Consider the following 25,841-nt stretch of genomic DNA (forward strand, 5'->3'; position numbering starts at 1 on the left):
AACAACCATCATAGTCTTCAATAACTGCAGCAGAACATTTCGGGTGAGATTGCAGCCGGTCCAGCAGTCCACCTTCGTTCCACCTTCAGCAACTTCCTGACCAAGGTCCAAAAGTGTCAAGAGACGAATGGTGATCACTTTTAACATCTGTATTTCCTTCCCCCTGCTGTGTTTCTTTGTACTCTGGAACACTATTCTCCGTGCCAGTTTTATTTGCCCCGCCCTGTACAAGTTCTCTGACGTTGAATCATTCCCAGAAAGTCCACTTCGGAAAATCTCGTCAATTTGCAAAAGTAACTTCCGCAAATTGATGGAAACAGTTTCTGGCATCTTGCTGCAAATACTTTCCGCACCTGACAGTTGCTGAAACTTTTTATCAAACTTGCACAAGTGTACAATAACGTCAGTGTAGAGAAGGAGAATGGTGCAGAGGCAATTAGATCGAAACATATGTACCACTGGCACTACAACAAGTATACAGGTTACCACAAAGAAACACTGACAATACACAGAAATAAGTAAAAAACATCTAGTAAACGTGGACTCTGAAACACATACCTTAGGCGGTGTGAGCAGTTGTTCGTCTTTTATACTGTGAAACATCTCGTCTACTGCAAGGCCTTTGATTTCCATATTTTTGGAGGAGGGATTATTGGCCAAAACAAGAAAAATGTCCAGTAAACATGGAGTCTGAAATGTATACTCTAAAAGCTATAAGCACTTGCTCGTTTTTGTTAGTGTAATACACGTCTGTGCTAATGAATAACTGCTCAAGTTCATAAGGTATGCATTTTAGAGCCCATGTGTACTAGACTTTTTGTTTTGTTTTGGTCCATACTACCTCCTCCCGGGATATAAAAAGCAAAGAGCTTGCACTAAAGAAGAATAACCAAGTGCTCATATCTCTTAAGGAATGCGCTTTACACATTTATTTCTTCTTTTGGTGTAAGAAACTTGTCCCTAAGGTTTGTCTTTCTTTTTTTGGGAAATCCTGTATAACTGATCCTCACAGCCAAGGAAGTGCGAAGTTAGCTGCTTTGTTAACGTTAGCATCATAACTACATTACATTTCTAATGAAAAAAATGAGTAATTAAGAGGCCATCACTGGTGATATGAGTTGCCGAGTTTTAGTATCCTTTTTTGGGCTATTTTACTGTACAGTTGGCAAAATTCATTCTAAATTACTCTACGTCATTCTCAGAATATTTTTAATCTGAGTGAAGTCCTCTGATATTATTTCGTTTGACAGTGGCTCTAAATTAGCTAGAAATGTACGCAACTGTATGCATTTGTTCTTCCAAACATTTCTTTTTTCTTAATTTTGTTTTTCGTAACGACTTTCCTTTAATAATGATAACGTAACTTCGATGGCGGCTGCTCTGTTTTTCATCACGACAGCATAAACTTCCACCAGTGTAAACACTTTCACAAGAACTTGCAGCAAGTTCTTAGAATTAACTTGCAGAAGTAAACTTAAGCAAGTTTTTGTTGTAGTGGAAACACTTCGAAAAATGCTTTCAGAAGTTATTTGCCGAAGTTACTTGTTAGTTGACACAACGCCTTTTTTAGACGGAGCACACGCTCGGATTGGGGAAGGATAGGAAACAACATGGGCCCTTACCTTTGAAAGGAATCATCTCAGCATTCACCGTGAGCGTTTCAGGGAAATCGCGGAAAACGTAGAGCTAGACAGCCGGACACTCCTGGATACCAGTTTAAATTGAAATTCTGACCTGTGCTCCATCCCGTAGCAACCACGACATTAAACACTGATCTTCCTGCCTTCTTGTGGTTTGTGGTCCTTTCGGAAGAAAGTATCTCCCAAAATAATTATATGGGTGGTAACAGCTCTATTTTATATTTTAATTTATCTATTTATTGCAAAAACGTGATCCTTATTCATTTCTTCATCTAAAGGTATAATTGCACTTCTGATTATATCATCAGCGAGCCTATAATATTTCGTAGCTGAAAGTTTAAAAATGTCGTCCGAAAATTAGACATAAAGTTTTTTGCCAATATACCACTGATTACCGTACCTGAATTCTACCATAACTACTACATGGTATTTGGCTGCAGAACACTTATTTGTTGTTGCATAGTAGCTTGCGATCCCCAACAACCTAATCGCTGAGGAAGACTGGCGAAAAACTGACTACTTGCATGTGTAGCTTGAGTTTTTTTGACAACAGTAATAGCTTCTTCACGTACATGTTCTACTCGTGGGAACGTAATGTCCACCATGAGACGTACACGGCTTATTCTTTCTTCCGTTTTCGGAAGACGGGAACCGTCTCTGTGGTGATCTCTATTTCGACAGGCCGCCAAAAGTGTAACACTTCTCCGAATTTTTTTGCTCAAAAAGTGTTCATATGTATGTGAAATAATATGGGACTTAACTGCTAAGGTCATCAGTCCCTAAGGTTACATACTACATAACCTAAATTATCTTAAGGACAAACACACACACACACACACACACACACACACACACATGCCCGAGGGAGGACTCGAACCTCCGCCGAATTTTTTTCTCCCGTTTTCCTCTCTCTACTCCTCCCTCCTCTTCCTTCCTTACATGAGGTCGTTTGCACGCACAGCTAAGAGTCGAACGGCCAATGATCACAGTTATCCGCAAGGGCGGTTGTGTCAGGTCCGTATAATGACGGCTGTAGACGCGTGCTGATATTCCATCCCTGTATCTTTCTACTCTTTTTTCGCAGACAACAGGACCGTCTTGTTATCTTCCGTCCGATTTACCACCTGGCTGGGCAAGCTGTTCCTAACTGAGCCAAAACGCAAGTCTGCCCTCCATCCAGGCAGTTACGGGACCACTTCGCGGCGAATATTGACCCGTGTCACGGCCGGTAGGAGTTGTTCTGATCAGTTACGACACTGGAGCCTCTACTTTTATTCCTTTAGTGTTGTGCAGCAGAAATAATTGAGTCATTCTCTTTTACGATTCTCGAGTGGCTCAGACAACCTTCCCTCAAATTTATACCAAACTTATTTCATACTTAAACCCGATCACACCACAATAAAAATGTAATAAAACATTAACATCTCAAAACTTTTTGAATATAGTTTTTCATAAATGCAAAGTAAGTCTGAAGCAGATAGGTTTTGGACATCCAAAGGGTCCGAATTACAGCACTTTTCTGATCTTTAGATCATGTCCGATGATAGGCTGACTTTGGAGAAAGCAGCTCTACTCAGCGCAATACCTGCATTTCGATGGCTTATAGTTCCATGCGAAAGTGGCATCGAAACCAAACTAACACCTGACGACAAAATAAATTCTAATAAAGTCGTACGGGACTGTATGTGAAAACCCTTGCGTGTTTATCAACGTTATAACCAGCGTGTAACGTATTGGTTGTTATGTGACCTCTCATGCTATCTGGGCGCGACTGATTATTAATGTGTTTCCCGGTGTTTTGAAGAGTTATTATTGCCATTTTCTGCACAATATTTCGACTATAGACCCAGACGTCTTCTTCAAATGCTGCGAGTTCTGCTGTTACGTGCACTCGCTTCCTGAAATACAGCCCGACTGTGAACTATTGTTGGTCTCATGCCTCTATTTACAGCCTAGAGCGATTCCCGACGTCCACTAAGGCCTTTGTTGCTCACATACATGCCACGTGGCAAAATACGCACAACAAACTCTCAGCGAACATGTGGGAAAATACAAACTTTACATTCGCAACTCTGCTGTCCTTGTACATCACCTAAGTCAACTGCTGCCCAGGATACGGATATTATGGTCATTTTCGATGTAGTCTCCATCTCTATGGAAGTTCCACTTTCTGATTCCTTGGAACTAACCGCGGTAAAGTTGGAATATTGTTTCACAGAACTTCTGACGTCGTCTTATTTCCTGCTCGACGGAAAAATTATGAACAAACCGATGGCGTTGTGACGAGTAGTCCGTTATCGTCCGTTGCGGTGAAACTATACATGGGACAATCTAAAGCAAAGCCACTAGAATTTGCCAAGTTGAAACAAACGCGTTTCTATCACTACTTGCACACGGTTGTGGTATGGCCACATTGAGTGGAAAAGCTTCAACAGATCCTGGAACATTTAAACTCTACTCATCGTAATACAAAATTCACGATATAACTTGAAAAACTACCTTTCCTCGACGTCTTATTAGATAAGAGAAGAACGGACTGATCCCTGTGCTACAGCGAATACAGTAACCGACGCACACTGACCTCTGTCTCCACGTCTCGCACCAGTAGTCACGAACACTTTCAGACAAGGAGAGCCTCGCCGAAGAATTACAACGCCTACGAACAGTGTCCTGACGGAATGGGTACTCCTTTCACGAAAGTGAACGGGCAATGCAGTCAGAGTCAAGAACACCTGAGAGAGAAGTTGAGACTGAGACCGAGTAGAGAAACTAAAAATCGCATATCTACCTTAAGCTGGCCCAATGTGCGAAAGGATCGGTAGACCCCTATGAAAATCCAGTGTACTTATCTGCCTTCAACTAAGATAAAAAGGCGTTCTTTGTATTGCTACATACGATCAAGGCATCAGAAGTGTGTCGCAGTACATGCGAATGAGGTACGTCATGTAGACCAGACTATCAAGAACAGACGACAGGAGATACATTTAAGATCAGCGACATCCCCGACGGAAACAACCAAACAAGTCAGCTGTCGCCGAGCACAGCCTCTACTAATTCGTGAAATGAAAAACGATGAGACAAGTATCGTGGTGCAAACGCCAAGTTTCTTGGACAGCATAATTAATGAGTCTATCGAAATAAATATGTAAGAAAATCTAATAAGCAGAGGAGGGAGGTTTCAATTTAAATAACACTTGGAATGCGGCACTCCATTTATTAAAATCCCGAATGCCACCACATCCATCAGATATGGAAAACGTTCAGAGATGGGAAACGCTGACACAATTTGCGTTTCATGGTGTATCAGTGCAAGCTCTGAAAAAAAAGACCATCAGAGGTCAGAGGCCGTAGTGGACGCCGGGAACCGAACTCGTTTGTATACAGTGGCGTGAGACCTACAATAATTTACACTCGAGCAACGAGTACACATAACAGCAAATTCAGCGGCACCTGAAGATGACTGATGGGTCGGTTGTCGAAATCTGGGCAGAAAATGGAAACAATAATTGCATAATACAAAACACCCGGGAGCACATTATTAATATTAGTTGTTCATTCAAGAGAGAATCTATCTATGGGGCTTTTAATGATTGTGAGGAGTATCGAAGCTTTTATGACTTGCTTTGGTAGATCGAAGGTAGATATGGAAACATTCAAATTCGGTTGCACGTAGTGCTGTGCAAAGCCATTATCGCCTTGGATATGTACTAGGGAAGAAGCGATTATTTTAGGTTTCCCAGGTTTTCCCTAGTCACTCCCCGAGTCAACTAGTGCCATTTGCTTCATATTCGAACAGTAGTAAACACTAAACGCAAAAACGCATAGCAGTAGCCGCGCAAGGTATTCTACTTACTTATGGCCCTGGTAAACGCATTTCAAATTGTTTAAGGTAAGTATATGGCGCAGATCGAGGGAATATTCACTTTCGACTGGCTCTTACCTGAGTAAATCTTTGAAGTACACTCTACATTGATTTCGTTTCGCGTTTATTACACGTACTTTAGCTTATAAAGACGGCTCATCCATTCTGCTTTGTTGGATTTTGTCAGTTTTCACTGAAGTTCTCACTCCACTGTTGAAGTAAAATACCACAAGCATGTGATTCCGAGAAAGGTTGTGCATTTGTTAAGCAATGCCATTTGTAGTAAAGAGAAGCTGTGTTCAGATGCCCATGTCAAAAATGGGATTTCAAAGTAAAATCCGTCTGTGGGTATTACTGTCTCATCTTACAAAATGCTTAAAATGCTGAAATGCTAAAATCGATTATATCCTAAGGAAATGTTACATATTTGTTTATTTTACCATTTTAGGTATTTTATAAGATGGCTAGGCAATGCATCCAGAAGGATGTTAATGATATTGACACCGTCCGCAGAAGACTAGGCACCAGCTGAGTTTTGTATATTTTTTTTTTTTACATCCCTAGTTGAAATGGAGGACAGTGGGACATCAGCTGGTATAAATTTATATTAAAATGAAGAAATTCCTCCAGCTGTATTTAAGGTGTCGATTTTATTTTGGAAACTAGTTTCTACGTTGTAAGAACGTCATCTTCAGGCCCATACAGTGGTTGACGTCAACTGCGTGCGGCTGTTACTAGAAGCCAGTGGTGAGATACGGACGTGCTCCGTGTGGAAGGTGGTTAGTAACTCTAATCAAATATTTAATACTTTCCTTGAATATAATCGATTTTAGCATTTCAGCATTTTAAGCATTTTGTAAGATGACACAGTAGTACTCACAGAAGGATTTTACTTTGAAATCCCATTGGTGACATGGGGATCTGAATCCAGCTTCTCTTTACTTCAAATGGTATTGCTTAACAAGTGCACAACCTTTCTCGGAAACACAGGCCTTTGGTATTTTACTTCAACAGTGGAGTGAAAACTTCTGTGATAACTGACCTAATCCAACAAAGCAGAATGGATGAGCTGTCTTTATAAGCTAAAGTACGGGTACTAAACGTGAAATGATATTAATGTAGAGTTACTAACCATCTTCCACACGGAGCACGTCCGTATGTCACCACTGACGTTTAGTATCAGCCGCACGCAGTTGACGTCAACAAGTGTATGGACCTGAAGATGACGTTCTTACAACTTAGAAACTAGTTGCCAAAATAAAATCGACATCTTAAATACAGCTGGAGGAATTTCTTAATTTTTAATGTAGAGTTTTGTATTGTTTTCTTAATTAACTTCAGGTGAATGTTGTAAAGGTGTATGAACAGTTCCCACTTTTCTCCTCCCTGCTTTCTTCTCCTACTCAAGTACTGGTTCGTTATCAAACACCTGTACGTAGGCGACATGTAACACTGCCTTCATTTAAGTTTCCAGGAAATCAGGTACTGATCAGTGTGAACTGGCAATTTTTCTCTGAATCTGTTCAGTAACATATTTCAGAGGATGGTACGCAAATTCCCTTGATCAGGCAGTCGTTCAGTTACACTGCTCGCCAACTGCACATCTGGATTAGCATCGCCAGCCGCTCTTATCATTTCAATGTTAGTTTTTCTGCCTTTCCTATGTAGTGCCTTCGGAGTTGAAAGATTACAAGCTGGATGCACAGGATAGGAATGATTTAACAGGAATTTGCCCTCAGAAAAATGTTGAGTCATGGGCAGAAGCGCAGCCTGGTAAACAGATCGGCATTCACGGGCAGCCCACACACTCCAAGCAGGACACAGGACACAATTTTTGTATCAAAAAGAACATCTTCTTCGTAGAAGACCTTTAACAAGAGAAGAGAACTCTAGCTAGGTGTTGTTTCCTCCAGGACTTGTGAATTTTCGTAATGACACTTCAGAATAAAATTCGGTTTAAACTTTCAGAATACTGCTTTCTAATTGGGTCATACTGTTATGTTTTAAAAACCTCGTGTTTTTTCACTGTGTCTACATGCACTGCATTGTCTGGGTTCTTTTCAGAACTGTGCCGCGGAATGGGAGAGATTTTCTGGCTTCCTCCTCACCTAAGAGGCCTATTAGTTCAACATAGAGAAAATAAATGTAAGTATAACGTTGTTTAACATCTCCACTTGAGTTTTACTGGTCGGTAATCGCAGTCTTTATCATCACTAGTCAGAAAGTTCCTGCTCGCATGAAAACCATAAAACTTCCAAAGCAATCAGAAGGAGAATACTTCTTTTTAGACTTTTGAAGAATAAACACTTCGGTCTAGGCTTGTGCAGAGGAATGGCTTCACTGTAAGCCACTGCAGAGTAGTGACTTCATTGCAGGTTGGCAGGTTGGTTGGTTGATTCGGGGGAGGGGGGGACCAAACAACGACCTCATCGGTCCAATCGGGTTAGGGAAGGATTGGGTAGGAAGTCGGCCGTGCCCTTTCAAGGGAACCATCCCTGCCTTTGCCTGAAGTGTGTGGTGTCATCGCCAGACACCACACTTGCTAGGTGGTAGCCTTTAAATCGGCCGCGGTCCGGTAGTATACGTCGGACCCGCGTGTCGCCACTATCAATGATTGCAGACCGAGCGCCGCCACACGGCAGATCTAGAGAGACTTCCTAGCACTTGCCCCAGTTGTACAGCCGACTTTGCTAGCGATGGTTCACTGACAAATTACGCTCTCATTTGCCGAGACGATAGTTAGCATAGCCTTCAGCTACGTCATTTGCTACGACCTAGCAAGGCGCCATTATCATTTGCTATTTATCTTGTGATGCATGTACCGTCAGACCGATGTTCACCAATTATGAATTTAAGTTAAGTATTCCAGTAGTTACTTACGTTCTTTGCTACTATAAATTCCCTTAACTGTTCCAGACCTCACGCCAGCCTGCGTGAGCTTAAACGCGTGCCTTTCGGCTATCTCCTAGTGGCTTGGCTGTCTTGCCAAGTCACAACAAAGTGATTTAGGGAAATCACGGATAACCTAAATCAGGATGACTGGACGCGAGTTTGACCAGTCGTCCTCCCCAAAGTGAGCCCAGTGTGCTGACCACTGCGCCATCTGTTTCACTGTAGATTTTTGCAGAGTGATGAATTCACTGTAGGATTTCGCAGACTGGAATTTTGGAGAGTAAAGACTTCAGGTTAGGACAGGAGAGATGAATGATGAGATGAGCCTTCCTGCCACTAGAAGGATGTTGTCACTTGCTTATGCAGGAAGAGAGTGCTGAAATGACATTAGACAGCCACTGCTGCCGCCCTCTCTCTTCTTCACGTTACGTTTGTTTGGTAAGACAGGCTACAATCGCAATAGCTGATGTCAATGAGACACAAAGTTAATTGAGTCCCTTCATTAGCCAAGTACGAGATAAACCATACTTCCAGCGTATGTTCTCAATGCGCATTTTGGTAGTCTTATGGGGTTTGTTCATACTTTCTGTGTGCTCTCAGTATTTAACGAACAACTTATGCAGTCATTGGCCACGACTGCAAATTATTGATGTAACTGTTTTTCATCCTCTCCGCCAACCAGTTCCAAGGTCATGCTTTGAGTTACAGTCCCTTGTCCATTGTTAATTGTTCCTTTCAAAATATCAGTCGATAATTCTCGTTTTTCAATAAGTCTAATTGTTATTGTGACCGTTTGTTTCCATTCTTAGCTAGAAGATCCGCCCTCCCATTAATGTACACTGAGGTGTCAGAAGTCACGAGACACTTCCTAATTTCGTCTCGGCCCCCCTTTTACTCCGCTTAGTGTAGCAAATCGCTGGAAGTCCCCTGCAGAAATATTGAGTTATGCTGTCACTACAGCGATCCAGAAATGCGGGTATGTTGCCGGTGCACGACTTTGTGCACGGACATATCCCTCGTTTACGTCCCACAAATGATCGATGAGATTCATGTCAAGCATTCTGGTTGGCCATTCTCGCAAATCACCCAGAACTATTGTGGTGCAGTTATATGGGGCATTTTCGTGGGAACACGAATTCCATGAACCGTTGCAGATGGACTCCCCGTTGACGAACATAACTATTCCCAGTCACTGATCAGTTCAGTTTGATCAGAGGACCCAATTCATTCCATGCAAACACAGCCCACACCATTATGAAGCCACCAATCAGCTTGCACAGTGTCCTCTTACTAACTGAAATCGGGACTCATCATTCTAGGCCACGGTTTCCCACTTATCGAGGGTCCAACCGATATGATGACGAGCCTAGGAGGAGCACTGCAGGCGATGTGGTGCTGTTAGCCGAGACACTCGGGTCGGTCGACTGCTGCCATGGCCCATTAACGCCAAATTTCGCCACGCTGTCCTGAAGGGTACGTTCGTCATACATCCCACACTGATTTCTGCGCAGTGTTGTTTGTCCTCTAGCACTGACATCTCTATGCAAGCGCCGCTGCTCCCAGTAATTTAGTAAAAGCTGTCAGCCACTGGCGGCCGCTGTGGACGAGCGGTTCTAAGCGTTTCAGTCTGGAACCGCGTGACCGCTACGTTCGCAGGTTCGAATCCTGCCTCGGGCATCGATGTGTTTGATGTCCTTAGGTTAGTTAGTTTTAAGTAGTTCTAAGTTCTAGGGAACTGATGACCTCAGATGTGGTATCGATAGCTACGATGCCACAACGAAGATGCACTCTGCAAGGTTGGCACTACGACTCCGGCACCGACGACAGCGCCCTCCAGTCGGCGCTGTGCAGCTCTACGAGCGCAGCTCCAGATTCTACCCAGTTGATTCCGAGTAGACGACCAAACAACATTGTTTCTATTTCATAGTGGGCGAGCGACTACAGATTCTGCCTGTGTAACTTTTGTTAGCGTTGATACCTGTACGGTTCGCACCTACGTGCTCATCTTCAGTGCAAAGTTACGTATGTCATTGACTAAGAGTCTGTATTAAATATTCTGTAAAGTTAAACGCAGTACCGAAGCATTTCACCTTCTCCTGCTGCTACTCACGTCCTACATTCGGTCTACCCTTCAGTTTACAGGAGCAGACCCACGCAGCCTCCTACCAGGAGGGATACAAAAGATGTTAAGTCCTATAGTGCTCAGAGCCATTTGAACCAATTTTGTCAGCCACTAAGTTGTCTGTGGTGAGAGGTAATGCCTGAAATTTGGTATTCTCGGCACGCACTTGACACTGTGGCTCTCAGAGTATCGAATTCCCCAAAGATTTCCGTACCAGTATGTCCCATGCATCTAGCTCCAGCTACCATTCCGCATTCAAAGTCTGTTAATTCTCGTTGCGAAGCCATAACTACGTTGGGAAGCTTTTCACATAATCACCAAAGTACGAATGACAGGACCGAGCGAGGTGGCGCAGTGGTTAGCACACTGGACTCGCATTCGGGAGGACGACGGTTCAATCCCGTCTCCGGCCATCCTGATTTAGGTTTTCCGTGATTTCCCTAAATCGTTTCAGGCAAATGCCGGGATGGTTCCTTTGAAAGGGCACGGCCGATTTCCTTCCCAATCCTTCCCTAACCCGAGCTTGCGCTCAGTCTCTAATGACCTCGTTGTCGAAGGGACGTTAAACACTAACTACCACCACCACGAATGACAGTTCCACCAATGCAATGCTCTTTTATTACTTGTGTACGCGATACGACCGCCATTTGTGTATGTGCATTTCGCTATTCCACGAATTTTGTCACCTCATTGTACCTATGTCAGGTGTGTGATACCCATTTGTTTATGCTTAATTGGGCCAACCTATTAATATTCATTTAAATAAGAAGTTTCTACTGCGCAACTGTGTCCTTCTCTTAAATTAATTTGCTTGATCATTTAGGGTGATTCCTCACTCTGTTGGTCACCAGAGTTTGGTATTTTACATCATGGGGTATGCTCCTGCCACAAACGACACCCCACATGCGTCTTTATTGGATGTCATGCACATTGCTAGGTAGCTTGTTTAATTGTAAGGGTGGACTGTAGACTAGGTCGTCCAACGTGGAGAGAAAATGGACCAGAAGAATTCCAGACAGCAGTGTCCACTCGAAAGTCACCGTTCTCTGTTGCAATTATCTCGAACCGTGCATCAGTTTCTCATACGAACTAATAACTGTGTGTATACGCGCTCCTGGCCCAAATTACATGTTTCTTTTTCGTTTCTGTGAAGTAGAGAAAAAAAGTTGCAGTAGCAAGGAGAGACTTCCTGGACCCTTTAATTGAAATGTAAATTGCCGACGTACTGTCGATGTCCGGAGCACAGTAATTTCGAGTGGAGCGCTGTTGGATGCCGATCATGCGCTAATTGCTGCTAACTTCCACCTTGCGGTCGACTCGCAGATCTCCGCAAGTCGTCTAAGGCCGAGACAACTGAGACGGCAATCCGCTTCTGTTTTCTGGCTAGCGTTTAGAACTGGCAAAGTTTTTAGTATCTTGCACGAGCAGTTAAGCGGAATTTCATTATTCATCTAGTAAATTGCAATACGGGAAACTGGAGTAAGGACGGTCGACGGCTAATGGCGGTTACTGAGGTATAAACAACTGCTATGGTTCAGGAACACTCTAGCAAGTTCTGTTACTTAGTGGCCGTCTCGGGAACTACTGGGGATGGTGCCGTCACCGTGTCTGTCTCTCTGCACTTTTAATGGAGTGAAGTATTCTGAGTGCTTCATCTAAGAAATTAAGTTTTAAAGCAACGTGCTTTTTTGTCGTCAGTCTTCTAACTCGTCTGATGCAGCTCGCCACAGATTCCTCTCCTGTGCCAACCACTTCATCTCAGAGTAGCACTTTCACCCTACGTCCTCAATTACTTGTCATGACAGACATAACTTATGTCTATCGCCCCCTACAGTTTATATCCTCTAAAACTCCCTCTAGTAACATGGAAATAATTCCCTGATGTCCCCTCTTCGTGTCCCTTCCTTATATACGTATTCCCCAAATGTTACTTTCATCGCATATTTTTTGGAGAACCCTCCATTCATTACCTTATTAGGTCATCTGACTTTCAATGTCCTTCTACAGCACCACATCTCAATCTCTTCGATTCTCTTCTTTTCAGTTTTCCCATGTCGATGGTTTACTATCATTCAATACTTTGCTCCAAACGTACAATGTTGGAAATGTCCTTCTCAAGTTAAGGTCTACGTTTGTTACCAGCAGACTTGTTTTCGCCAGTAATGTTATCTTTGTCTGTGATAGTTTGCTTTTGTATGTCATCCTTGTTTCGTGAGCTATTTTGTTGAAGGTAGCAATATTATTCAACTTCGTATACTTCGTTGTCCTCAATTCTGTTGCCAAATTTCTCACTAATCTCATTTCTGCTATTCTTCTTTACTTTTGCCTTTTTTCGAGTACTCTCAACCCATATTGTGTGCTCAGTAGGGAGTTCATTCAATTCATTACTCCGTAATGAGCCACTGGAGACCACTTGTTGCTTGTACCAAAACACTCAGAAAATACTGGGTGAACGTTAATAAAACCTACAAACTTCAGGAAATGAAGGAATAAATGTCGTTTGAACCTCCGTCTGGAAATGGACGGTGTGCGTGCAACTACAAAAAATCGTCTCGGAATGCAGTACAGAGCTGCATCACCTCAACGTCGCAACAGATATTCAAAGTAGGCTCCATTGCAGCGGTTATCATGCAAAATACACGTAATCATTCTTCCTCTTACACCATGTTGGCGAGCCACTTGCTTGGAACTCGTACTATGGTTCATCTCAATATCCGGTACAACCCAGAACTCCAAATTTGATGTTGGCACTGTCCGCCGCCTCCCTGTACGTTCATCTCCCTAAAAGGACCACTGATCACACAAACGCCCAAAAAGGCTTCAAATGTTGTGTGATGCGGTTGATGTCTATGAGGGTTCTTGTTTTGATATCGACATGCTGCGGCTCAAATGGCTCTGAGCACTATGGGACTTAACATCTGAGGTCATCAGTCCCCCAGAACTTAGAACTACTTAAACCTAACTAATCTAAGGACATCACACACATCCATGCCCGAGGCAGGATTCAAACCTGCGACCGTAGCAGTCGCGCGGTTCCGGACTGCGCGCCTAGAACAGCTAGACCACCGCGGCCGGCGACATGCTGCGTCTCGACCGTTTCCACCTGCTTGGCCTCACACAAACACCATCTCGGCTTGCTCCCTACATGAATACCGGACCATTCTCCTGCTTACTGTACGCTGCGTCAATCACAAAGTCTGCAACACACAGGGCACATGGTCAGAGGAACGTTCATTCTTCAGCGCCATTTGGCAACGATGCATTTCCGGACACGTGTTTATAGGACCTTTTGCCTTCCATTTCCAATCAGGAATTCGTCCCTCCACTTTGTCTGTTTTATTAATGTTCACTCTTTATAATTGAACAACATGCGAAATTTTGCCGGGGTTCTGGTTCACCCCGTATATAAGAAAGTTTTTAACACACCGTTACCTAACACAACAGATAATCAAAAACCTGGCAAATTTTCTTAAAAGAAAGTGCCTTTTAAACTCTAGGTAGTCAAGCAACAGGTGATATTACATTCGCTATGAACTAATTATTTACATTATATATTTAACGGGGTTGTAATACATTTTGTAGTCGATTCAGAAGGATCAGTATACGGTTACGGGACATGGAATTTGAGGTAATGTAGCAGCCTGTCAAAATTAATAACAGTTCTTATTTAATGAAATTTAGTTACCCCTGAATCTATTACAAACACGCAACCCAGAAGAGTTATGTGAGTGCTGAGACGTGCATGCAATGAAGCAAAAACTTGAAAACTTGTTCCCGCGACGTTAACTAAGATTCCCATCAGCCGAAATAAAAAGTGGTAGTAATTCTGAGAACACGTAGCAGAACGAGTCTACATTGTTAAGTACGTCGTCCGGCCGCTAACTGCATCATGAAAATGTTGGACCGACCGTCCGGCGTAGTTTTCGTGGAAAGCCGATACCGAAATAACTGGTACTTTCAAGAAGCTGGCATCTGGCGACTGTCTTGATTTCTTGGCTAACGAAGCACGAAATCACGTAACGAATTAACTGCAGATGGCTCGGGAAACGGAAGTCAGCTTGCTAATAGCGAGTGGAATGTGTCTTGATAAAATGAGAACGATTAAACTCATTGTTCAAACGCTGTTATGGTATTTATCAATCCTTAAAATAACTTGAATGTAACCAGTGGTCATATTGTAGCGCTATGCATAATAGAATATACCACCACTGGCGAACCTGTCGCCATTCAACTGCTGCATGGGAGCAATAACAGCACACCCCCAGTGATGCTTGATGAAGCACTACGTAAATACTCACTACCTTTATCCAGCAGAGAAGATCTGAAAAAACTCTTATAACCCTCATAAATTACGACGTTCAGATCACAAAACTTGGTGCACAGCACCCCTCTAGTTCATAACCAGAAAATACGAAGTTAATTCCATTTTTAACTTATACAGAATAGATTAACGAAGAAGTGTAGCGCACGTCCATGGTTTATAGTTGCAGTCTCTGGTAATGGCCTCTTATCAGGCTGTTGAACTGTGCTTGTGCGAGGATGGTGAAAAGAAGTAATTCAGCACAACATACCAAATGAAATCAGATTAGGTTATAGAAAATCTGGGGTCAGAATCGAATGTTTCATTTTTGTAGATTAACAAGTGCTTTTAACACAAACTCTCCACCCTAACAAATAAAGAGTCCTAATATTTCCTGGCAGAGATATCCGGCATAGTTGTATTAGTAAGAGCGTTATTCACAATGGGACCTTCCCACTACAACTCCCTCAGATTTAGTGGTAAGAAGGCCCGGTGGATAGCCCGTCGCCGCCCGTTTGGCCGAGTGGTTCTAGGCGCTTCAGTCTGGAACCGATCGACTGCTATGGTCGAAGGTTCGAATCTTGCCTCGGGCATGGATGTGTGTGATGTCCTTAGGTTAGTTAGGTTTAAGTAGTTCTAAGTTCTAGGGGACTGGGGACTGACAACCTCAGATGGTTCAAATGGCTCTGAGCACTATGGGTCATTAGTCCCCTAGAACTTAGAACTACTTAAACCAACCTAACCTAAGGACATCACACATATCCATGCCGAGGCAGGTTTTGAACCTGCGACCGTAGCGGTCTCGTGGTTTCAGACTGCAGGGCCTAGAACCGCACGGCCACTTCGGCCGGCCAACCTCAGATGTTAAGTCCCATAGTGCTCAGAGCAATTTGAGCCATTTGATAGCCCGTCAAAAATTGAACAAAATGGTTAAAATGGCTCTAAGCAGAAATGGCGCTACGCACTATGGGACTTAACATCTGAGGTCATCAGCCACCTAGACGTAGAACAACTTAAAACTAACTAACCTAAGGACATTACACACATCCATGCCCAAGGCAGGATTCGAACCTGCGACCGTAGCAGGAAAAACTGAACATAGATCAAGTATGAAAACAGAAACAAGGCGTAATGTAGTGTGAAAAAAAGCAAAATAGAAACAGTGAACTGTCCAAGTACATGATACACTCCTGGAAATTGAAATAAGAACACCGTGAATTCATTGTCCCAGGAAGGGGAAACTATATTGACACATTCCTGGGGTCAGATACATCACATGATCACACTGACAGAACCACAGGCACATAGACACAGGCAACAGAGCATGCACAATGTCGGCACTAGTACAGTGTATATCCACCTTTCGCAGCAATGTAGGCTGCTATTCTCCCATGGAGACGACCGTAGAGATGCTGGATGTAGTCCTGTGGAACGGCTTGCCATGCCATTTCCACCTGGCGCCTCAGTTGGACCAGCGTTCGTGCTGGACGTGCAGAAAGCGTGAGATGACGCTTCATCCAGTCCCAAACATGCTCAATGGGGGACAGATCCGGAGATCTTGCTGGCCAGGGTAGTTGACTTACACCTTCTAGAGCACGTTGGGTGGCACGGGATACATGCGGACGTGCATTGTCCTGTTGGAACAGCAAGTTCCCTTGCCGGTCTAGGAATGGTAGAACGATGGGTTCGATGACGGTTTGGATGTACCGTGCACTATTCAGTGTCTCCTCGACGATCACCAGTGGTGTACGGCCAGTGTAGGAGATCGCTCCCCACACCATGATGCCGGGTGTTGGCCCTGTGTGCCTCGGTCGTATGCAGTCCTGATTGTGGCGCTCACCTGCACGGCGCCAAACACGCATACGACCATCATTGGCACCAAGGCAGAAGCGACTCTCATCGCTGAAGACGACACGTCTCCATTCGTCCCTCCATTCACGCCTGTCGCGACACCACTGGAGGCGGGCTGCACGATGTTGGGGCGTGAGCGGAAGACGGCCTAACGGTGTGCGGGACCGTAGCCCAGCTTCATGGAGACGGTTGGGAATGGTCCTCGCCGATACCCCAGGAGCAACAGTGTCCCTAATTTGCTGGGAAGTGGCGGTGCGGTCCCCTACGGCACTGCGTAGGATCCTACGGTCTTGGCGTGCATCCGTGCGTCGCTGCGGTCCGGTCCCAGGTCGACGGGCACGTGCACCTTCCGCCGACCACTGGCGACAACATCGATGTACTGTGGAGACCTCACGCCCCACGTGTTGAGCAATTCGGCGGTACGTCCACCCAGCCTCCCGCATGCCCACTATACGCCCTCGCTCAAAGTCCGTCAACTGCACATACGGTTCACGTCCACGCTGTCGCGGCATGCTACCAGTGTTAAAGACTGCGATGGAGCTCCGTATGCCACGGCAAACTGGCTGATACTGACGGCGGCGGTGCACAAATGCTGCGCAGCTAGCGCCATTCGACGGCCAACACCGCGGTTCCTGGTGTGTCCGCTGTGCCGTGCGTGTGATCATTGCTTGTACAGCCCTCTCGCAGTGTCCGGAGCAAGTATGGTGGGTCTGACACACCGGTGTCAATGTGTTCTTTTTTCCATTTCCAGGAGTGTATATAACATCGAGCGAATCTGAATAGCAACGGCGTCATGGTTAGGTAGTCACGGTGTTAGACTTCGAAGGGGATATCTGTGTTCAAATCTGCCTCGTGTCTTGTATAGCGTTTTTACTATTCCACTGTACATTCAGAAAATTTTGGAAATTTGTGATAAGATCTTATGGGACCAAACTGCTGAGGTCATCGGTCCATAAGCTTACGCACTACTTAATCTAGCATAAACTAACTTACGCTAAGGCCAACACACCTCCATGCCCGAGGGAGGACTCGAACCTCCGACGGGGTGAGCCGCGCGGACCGTGACAAGACGCCTGAGACCGGCGCGGCGTACGTTCAGAAGTCACGGTATCATCAGGGCCTCTAGTCCTTACGCGAGGTCGTTCACTGTAATGTCACCACATCAGAAATGCGTATCTGAGGGTGCCGTAATTTTGTTGACACATACACAGAATTACGGAAGATTGCAATGTAGATTTTTTTAAACTTGCGATATACCTGCGCGTTATATCGTCTGACAAAAAAAGTGATGCAACAAGATGACATGATCTGATCTCAGTATAACTTTGCATACGTACACAACCTCAGCGGTGATATAAATGATTAGAGTTGGAATTTTCTGTGAAAGGTGGAACGGTCACCAGAGAGTTGTTCGTGTTTACTGTTGTTACCAGATCTGATGGGGTGTACACATGGCGTGAACAGCATCAGATGTTGACTAATCACTGTGAAAAACACCGAGGTTCTATGCACTCGTGTCAGACAGCGTTATCAGCATCTGACAGAGTTTGAAAGGGGCCTCATGTGTGTCTTCATTTGACCGGCCGGTAGAATCGTGTAATGTCCACTTTTATTGGGCATTCGAATGTGACAATGGTTCAACGTCAGTCTGCATACTCGTCGTCAAGGAAGAATCTCCTTATGGTGAACCAAGCGCATCGTAAGCCCTTCATATCTGTCCCTGTCATGCGAGAACAGGTAATGGACTCCCTGTAACACTCTGTGTGACCCCACTCCATTGGTCGGAGGCCAGCTGAGGCCAAACTAGGGAATTATAGTGCCATTCTTAACCAGCAATTAACACCTCAACCGAAACGGCTGCATTTTGAGGGGTGCCACGACAAGGAAGCATGCACTGGTGATGAATGGCATAGCTCTGTGTTCAGCAATGAATCTTGTTTCTGCACCACCCCGGGTGATCATCATCCGCTGGTATGGCGCCGAACTGGAGAGAGACCCCATTCCTCTTTGGAGATAGACAGCGGTCTTACTTCGGGCGTCACGATGTGGGGAGCCACTGGCTATCACTTCGGTCACGGCTTAGCGAACTCTGACGCCACAACGATGTGTCACGGACACCCTGCGTCCTCATGCGTTACCTCTCATGCAACAGTATCATAGAGCAATTTTTGTCCGCGCGACCGCTACATTCGCAGGTTCGAATCCTGCCTCGAGCATGGATGTGTGTGATGTCCTTTGGTTAGTTAAGTTTAAGTTGTTCTAAGTTCTAGGGGACTTATGACCTCAGAAGTTAAGTCCCATACTGCTGAGAGCCTTTTTTTTTTTTTGGAATTTTTGTAAAAGCACAATACTCGTCCAAACACGGCACGTGTCTCTATGAACTGAACTGTCTGCGTGAGGTTGAGGTATTCGGGCGACCAGCATAATCCCAGATATGACCCCAACAGAACATGTAAGGGACCAGTTCGGATGTCAACTCCGTCTGAATGCCATTATGGAGGATATGGAGGACCAGGTGTAACTGTTGTGGGCTATCTTGTCTCAAGAGAGGACGCAGCAGCTTAATGACACCATTCTTAACCGAATTATTGCATTCCTCCATGCCAGAGGGGGTGCAACGTCGTACTGGTAAGTGGACTTACACTGTCTAGTTATTAATAAATTTGACCCGATATTGTAATCGCTGAAATAACACTTCATACCATCTTAACCCATGAAGTTTCATTTTGTTTCCAGCGACCCTTCTAGATGGTTCACTATCTATGTCAGACAGTGCATGTGGATTTGTGTTGCACAAGTTGTTTGGTTGGTTTGGGGGAGGGGACCAAACAGACAGGTCACGGGCCCCATCGTTAGGGAAGGATGGGGAAGGAAATCGGCCGTGCCCTTTGAAAGGAACTATCCCAGCCTTTGCCTGAACTGATTTAGGGAAATCACGGGAAACCTAAATCAGTATGGTCCGACGCCAGTTTGAACCGCCGTTCTCCCTAGTGCGATTTCAGTGCGCTAACCATGCATCACTTCGCTCGGTTTTCTGTTGTATATGACGTCACAACGAACTAACTCACACGTGTTCAGCTTACTCAGTCTTCGAAGATAACGCTACAAGTTCCAAAGAATACAAAGAAATAGAATGGATATTTCAGTACCACCAGGATAATAAAGAACTTACATCTTATGCACTGAAGAACCAAAGAAACTGGCACCCCTGCCTAGTATCGTGCAGGGCTCTCGCGAGCACGCAGAAGTACCGCGACACGACGTCTCATTGACTCGACTAATTTCTGAAGTAGCACTGGAGGGAACTGACACCGTGAATCTTGCAGGGCTGTCCATAAATCAGTAAGAATACGAGGGGATGGAGATCTCTTCTGAACAGCACGCATTCCAGATATGCTCCACAATGTTTATGTCTGGGGACACAGAAGAGTGTTCCTGGAGCCACTCTGTAGCAATTCTGGACGAGTGAGGGTGTCGCACTGTCCTGCTGGAAATTACAAAGTTCGTCGGAATACACAATGGACATGAATTGAGGCAGGTGATCATACAGGATGTTTACGTACGTGTCACCTGTCAGTCGTATCTAGACGTATCAGGGGTCCCATATCACTCCATCTGCACACGCTCCACACCATTACAGAGACTACACCAGCTTGAACAGTCCCCTGCTGACGTGCAGGGTCTGTTGATGCATGAGGTTGTCTCCATACCCGCACGCGCCCATGGGGTCGGTACAATTTGAAACGAGACTCTTCCGACCAGGCAACATGTTTCCAGTCATCAACAGTCCAATGTCGGTGTTGACGCGCCCAGGCGAGGCGTAAAGTTTTGTGTTGTGCAGTCATCAACGGCACACGAGTGGACCTTCGGCTTTGAAAGCCCATATCGATGAAGGTTCGCTAAATAGTTTGCACGCTGACACTTGCCGATGTTCCAGCAATGACACCTGCAGCAATTTGCGGAAGGGCTGCCCTTCTGTCACTTTGAACGATTGTCTGAGGTCGTCGTTGGCCTTGTTCTTGCAGGACCTTCTTCGAACCGTAGCGATGGCGGAGGTTCGATGTTTTACCGGATTCCTGATATTCACGGTACACTTGTGAAATGGCCGTACGGGGAAATCCCCCCGAGCGGTCGAAGGCGCTGCGGTCATGGACTGTGCGGCTAGTCCCGCCGGAGGTTCGAGTCCTCCCTCGGGCATGGGTGTGTGTGTTTGTCCTTAGGATAATATAGGTTAAGTAGTGTGTAAGCTTAGGGACTGATGACCTTAGCAGTTAAGTCCCATAAGATTTCACACACATTTGAATATCTTTTGGAAAATCCCCACTTCATCGCTACCTACCATCGCTCGTGCCCCGACAATAACACCACGTTCAAACTCATTTCAATCTTGATAATCTGCCATTGTAGGAGCAGTAATCGATCTAACAACTGCGTCAGACACTTGTTTTTTTGTACAGGCGTTGCCAACCGCAACGCCGAATTCTTCCTGCTTACATATCTGTGTATTTGAGTACGCATGCCTATACCAGTGTCTTTGGCGCTTCAGTGTAAAATAAACATTATCTCTATACGAAAAATTTTAGTTATATTCAACAGAAAATAAATGTACTATTGTTTATTCCTGTGAACTAATGGAATTAAATATTAAGATTAAAATTTTTTGGAAATTTGTGGTATGCTCTTACGGAACCAAACTGCTGAGATCATCGGTGCCTCTGCTTGCACACTACTTAATCGAACTTAAACTAACTTACGTAACCTACGCTACGGACAACACACACACCCATGCCCGAGGAAGGATTCGAACCTCCGCTCCGAGTGGGGGGGGGGGGGGGGGGGGTCGATCGTACAAGGCGCCTCAGACCGCTCGGTTACAGACTTGGCATTTAAGCTTAGTAATACAGGTTATAAGGGGGGTTCTTTAATAATCGTAAGGCTTTCACTGCGCCGCGCAGGATTAGCCGAGCGGTCTAAAGCGCTGCAGCCGTGGACTGCGAGGCTGGTCCCGGCGGAGGTTCGAGTCCTCCCTCGGGCATGGGTGTGTGTGTTTATCCTTAGGATAATTTAGCTTAAGTAGTGTGTAAGCTTAGGGACTGATGACCTTAGCAGTTAAGTCCCATAAGATTTCACACACATTTGAACATTTTTTTGCTTTCACTGTGTAAAATACTTAAAAGAAATTCCTAGGAAGGCAGGACAATGTTGTTCACCATGGCGTCTCAGTGAATGCCAACTTCTCAATTAAATTGCGGAAAACATTGTTAGGTATACCAGTAGACTACTGTCTTGCACGAACGTGTAATACTCCACCATTTATTATTTGCCCGACCTATGCTGGACTTTATCGTAGTGAGTTAGTTGTTTACCGAGTTCAGTAAAAGATGTCAGCCACATTTCCTCAGTCCTCGATGTTAGTGCAGTTGTGACGCACGAACCAGAAGAAGATTTCTAGCGTGGAACGTGTTGTGAGCCACATTTGGCGACCCACGTCAGGCCACATTCCCGGAAAGTGGGCGTCGGACCTACGGCACAGCAGACGCTGGTAGCGGAAACCTGCTCCGTGACCAGTTTATCTATCCAACCTCACAAATTGAAAAACTGGTCGGGAGAGTTCCCTCGCCCCGGATGCTCGGAGGCGGTTCGAGTTCCTAAGGAGAATTTCGGATTTTCTCCTTGGAAAGCCATTAAAAACGCTATTAAGCCCCTCGGTCACAGTGAAAGCTATTTTCCATTACGTCCGTTTCTATTATGTGCGACAAACTAGTGGCTCTCCACAAGTCTCAGTTACTGAATGCTTAACAATTTTTAATATTTGTGACTTATCGCATTCGGTTTGTGTTTGTGTTACTCTTACGCTGCACCGTAGCCGAAAGGCCATTGTGTGAAATATATTCATTAAAGCCCACTCGTGTGAAACAGAACTATTTTTATTCACTCTCGATATCGTGCAACAGTAGAAGCAGATAAACACATAAATTCAGTCTTCCTAAATTTGCAACTAATAACTAGGATACGATGGCATGGGATATGTTCATAGATATTGGACTGGCTCGATGAAATTTCGAATAACCCAACTCGCTGTAATGGACGATGAATCTTTAACAGAAACGATTCATTCAGGTGACCACAGCATGTACGTGTTCCTTTATCTCTCTTTTTTTTTCTCACCAGAGTTTTTCCGATCTTTCTTGATAGGTTCTTTGGCTTCCAAATTTGTCATGTTATTAATAGGTGCAGTTATTAACCTCGACGACCTCTATTAACATGGGGTGAGAGACGTCAGTATTATGTTCGGCCGTCAACCGAAAATTCCTCCGCCGCTTCTCTGCCCAACGATTAAGCTAGGACAATGCCTGCTACCTGTGGAGAACTGTCTGACGAAAAGTAGTCTGTGATTAATGAAGTAGATCGCTGCAGACAACTTTTTCACGTCGATCCCTTCTGGCGAAATGCCAATCAACCCACTCAAACAACATCAATCGCTGTTAACAATGACAAGTCCCAATGGCACTACGGTATGTGACAAACATTCTACAACAGTCAGTTTTACTGTAAATGTACTCGGATGTAAAGCAACATACATCCCAAATCTTTCAGAGTAAAACGCTTTCTTGAGAGGTTGCGTACGAGGACATAATCAGATTTATTTTCGAGTGTTTTTCAATGGAGAGATCCCTGGTGTGTTGCACTGATGGAATTCGAGTCAACTAAGAGCTCACACCTCGATGCATAGCCAGTCTGAAATAGGACATACGCCATGTGTAGCGTCAAATATAAACCGGGGTCCAAAGTTTGTTCCAAACCCTGTCGACGATATCTGAAGACAGAAAGGATTTAACATGGTATCGATGAGGAGATCATTAAAGAGAGGACTCGCACTGGGAAAGAATATTAAAGTTTTACAGATATTGTTCTTTTCTGATTGCTCATTATTTGTGACGTTTATTGAAATAAATTTCCTGTTTGAGAACACAGGGTTTTGTAATATGTTTAGGAGGAATCTGTATGTTTATTTTGGATTCTTATTAATATTTAACGTATTCTTTGACATAATCCTTTTCGGTAATTTACGTCGTAAATTACTATGTTAGTTCAAGATGAAAATGCAATGTGTGTGGTGCATGCGTTAAACTTTGCTGGTGGATTTTTTTGTGGCATCACACTCACGAACAGAGAAATCTACAAAGTCTTGTCGCCTTTCCCTTTACGCAAATGTCTTCTGGGACGTGCATAAAGGTGCACAAAAATATTTTGCTGCTATGTTACGGAAAAGAAAGGAACAAGAAAAAAATGTTCAAATGTGTGTGAAATCTTATGGGACTTAACTGCTAAGGTCATCAGCCCCTAAGCTTACACGCTACTAAACCTAAATTATCTTAAGGACAAACACACACACCCATGCCCAAGGGAGGACTCGAACCTCTGCCAGGACGAGCCGCACAGTCCAAGACTGCAGCGCCTAGACCGCTCGGACAAAGGAACCGAAGCGCGTGGGTTGCGATGATACGGATCGATGCTGACACTTAAATGGAGTGATAAAATAAGAGATTAGGAGTTCCCCTGACGAGGATCGGAATGTGTGTAATTATGAGGCGTCTTCAATAGAGAAAGTACGAAACAGCACTGTGGATATAATAAAAGTCTTTACCCATCAGAGGTCTGATCATTCCAACGTTTGATTAGCCGAATGATTTCCTGTTCCCAGAATTCCTGTGGAGGAGGCAGGAACCAGCGCTCCACTGTGTCCTTCACTTCGTCGTCCAAGTTTACGCACTTCTCTCTGAGTTTTTTTATTTATTTGTTTATTTATCTCACGCGTAAAAATCATCTGGAAGTCGCAGGGCGATGTATCAGGGCTGTAAAGAAGATGCTCAAGTTGCTCCCCGACTGAACTTGGAGACGTGTGGACGCTCGTTATCGTGGGTCAGAATCACTCCCTCCGTTAGCAGCCCACACCCTTTGCTCTTGATGGTATTGCGTAGGTTTAAGTGTCTCACAGTACCCGTCACTGTTAATGGCTTTTCCGTGCTCGAGGAATTCGACGAGTATCGGGTCCTGGACGTCGACTGAGACGGAGTGCTTCGCCTTGCCTGCTGAGGGCAGAGATTTGAATTTGTGAGGGGGACATGGGCACAACCAAATCGGACACTACATTCGCGTCCCTATATGTTTCGCTACGTTATCAAAGCGGCGTATGCAAATTTCAGCCGGTTTGTTAATTACGACGTTTCGTACATTTTTATTTCAAATGTGCTTATAGAAGATGAGACAGAATATCGGGACATTAGGTGTGACATCACGGAATAACTTACATGGTACTAGGAGGGACAGTAGAGTACAGACACTTTGGGAGGAAACAGATATTGGAATGAATACAACAATCAGCACAAGATATCGGGTGTAAGTGCTGCACTTACGCAGGAGTTGAAGCCGTGAAGAATTCCATTGACGCCGGCTTTGTGGCCGAGTGGTTCTAGGCGCTGCTGCTACGGTTGCAGGTTCGAATCCTGCCTCGGGAATGGATATGTGATGTCCCTAGGTTAGATAGGTTTAAGCAGTTCTAAGTCTAGGGGACTGATGACCTCAGATGGTTCAGATGGCTCTGAGCGTTATGGGACTTAAATTCTGAGGCAGGATTCGAACCTGCGACCGCAGTGGTCGCGCGGTTCCAGACTGTAGCGCCTAGAACCGCTCGGCCACTCCGGCCGGCACCTCAGAGCCATTTGAACCATTCCATTGACTAATCACAGGACCGAGGATTAAATGACATTTAGTGAAGAGATTTTTCCATAGGAAACGGCAACACCGTAAGTAATACTCGTAGTACATCAAGTGCATGGTTACAGTACTAACCCAGACATCATTTCATTACTTGAATAATATCGATGTGCCTCTCTGGTTGCTATTGTTAGGATGAAACCAACATCTTATGTTCTGCTGTTAAGAGCTACGTATTTCGGTTGTGTAACACTTCTCAGGTGTCTGCAATACATATAACATAATTAAAATTCCATGAGTGAAATAACGTATTCACTGGTTATTTAGTCGGCAAAGCATCGCCACATTAATTAATACTGTATATCATTTTATGCTTCTTATTGCTGAAGCAAAAATGGTTACAAGAACCTTATTGTTGTAAACATTAATTATTCGTACGGTAAGTTAAACGAACGT

General features: G+C 44.6%; 1 protein-coding gene across 1 annotated transcript in view; it reads right to left on the reverse strand.

Moving 5' to 3' along the window:
* Positions 1–22,887, reverse strand: part of LOC124616267 — a 131,026-nt gene extending 108,139 nt beyond the window's left edge. Inside the window, exon 1 of the mRNA XM_047144570.1 lies at positions 22,836–22,887. Within this exon, the coding sequence (XP_047000526.1) occupies positions 22,836–22,887 (52 nt within the window). The remainder of the gene's footprint in view (positions 1–22,835) is intronic.
* Positions 22,888–25,841: the final 2,954 nt, after the last annotated feature.

The sequence above is a fragment of the Schistocerca americana genome, chromosome 5, assembly GCF_021461395.2.
Source record: "Schistocerca americana isolate TAMUIC-IGC-003095 chromosome 5, iqSchAmer2.1, whole genome shotgun sequence".
Taxonomy (NCBI): Eukaryota; Metazoa; Arthropoda; class Insecta; order Orthoptera; family Acrididae; genus Schistocerca; species Schistocerca americana.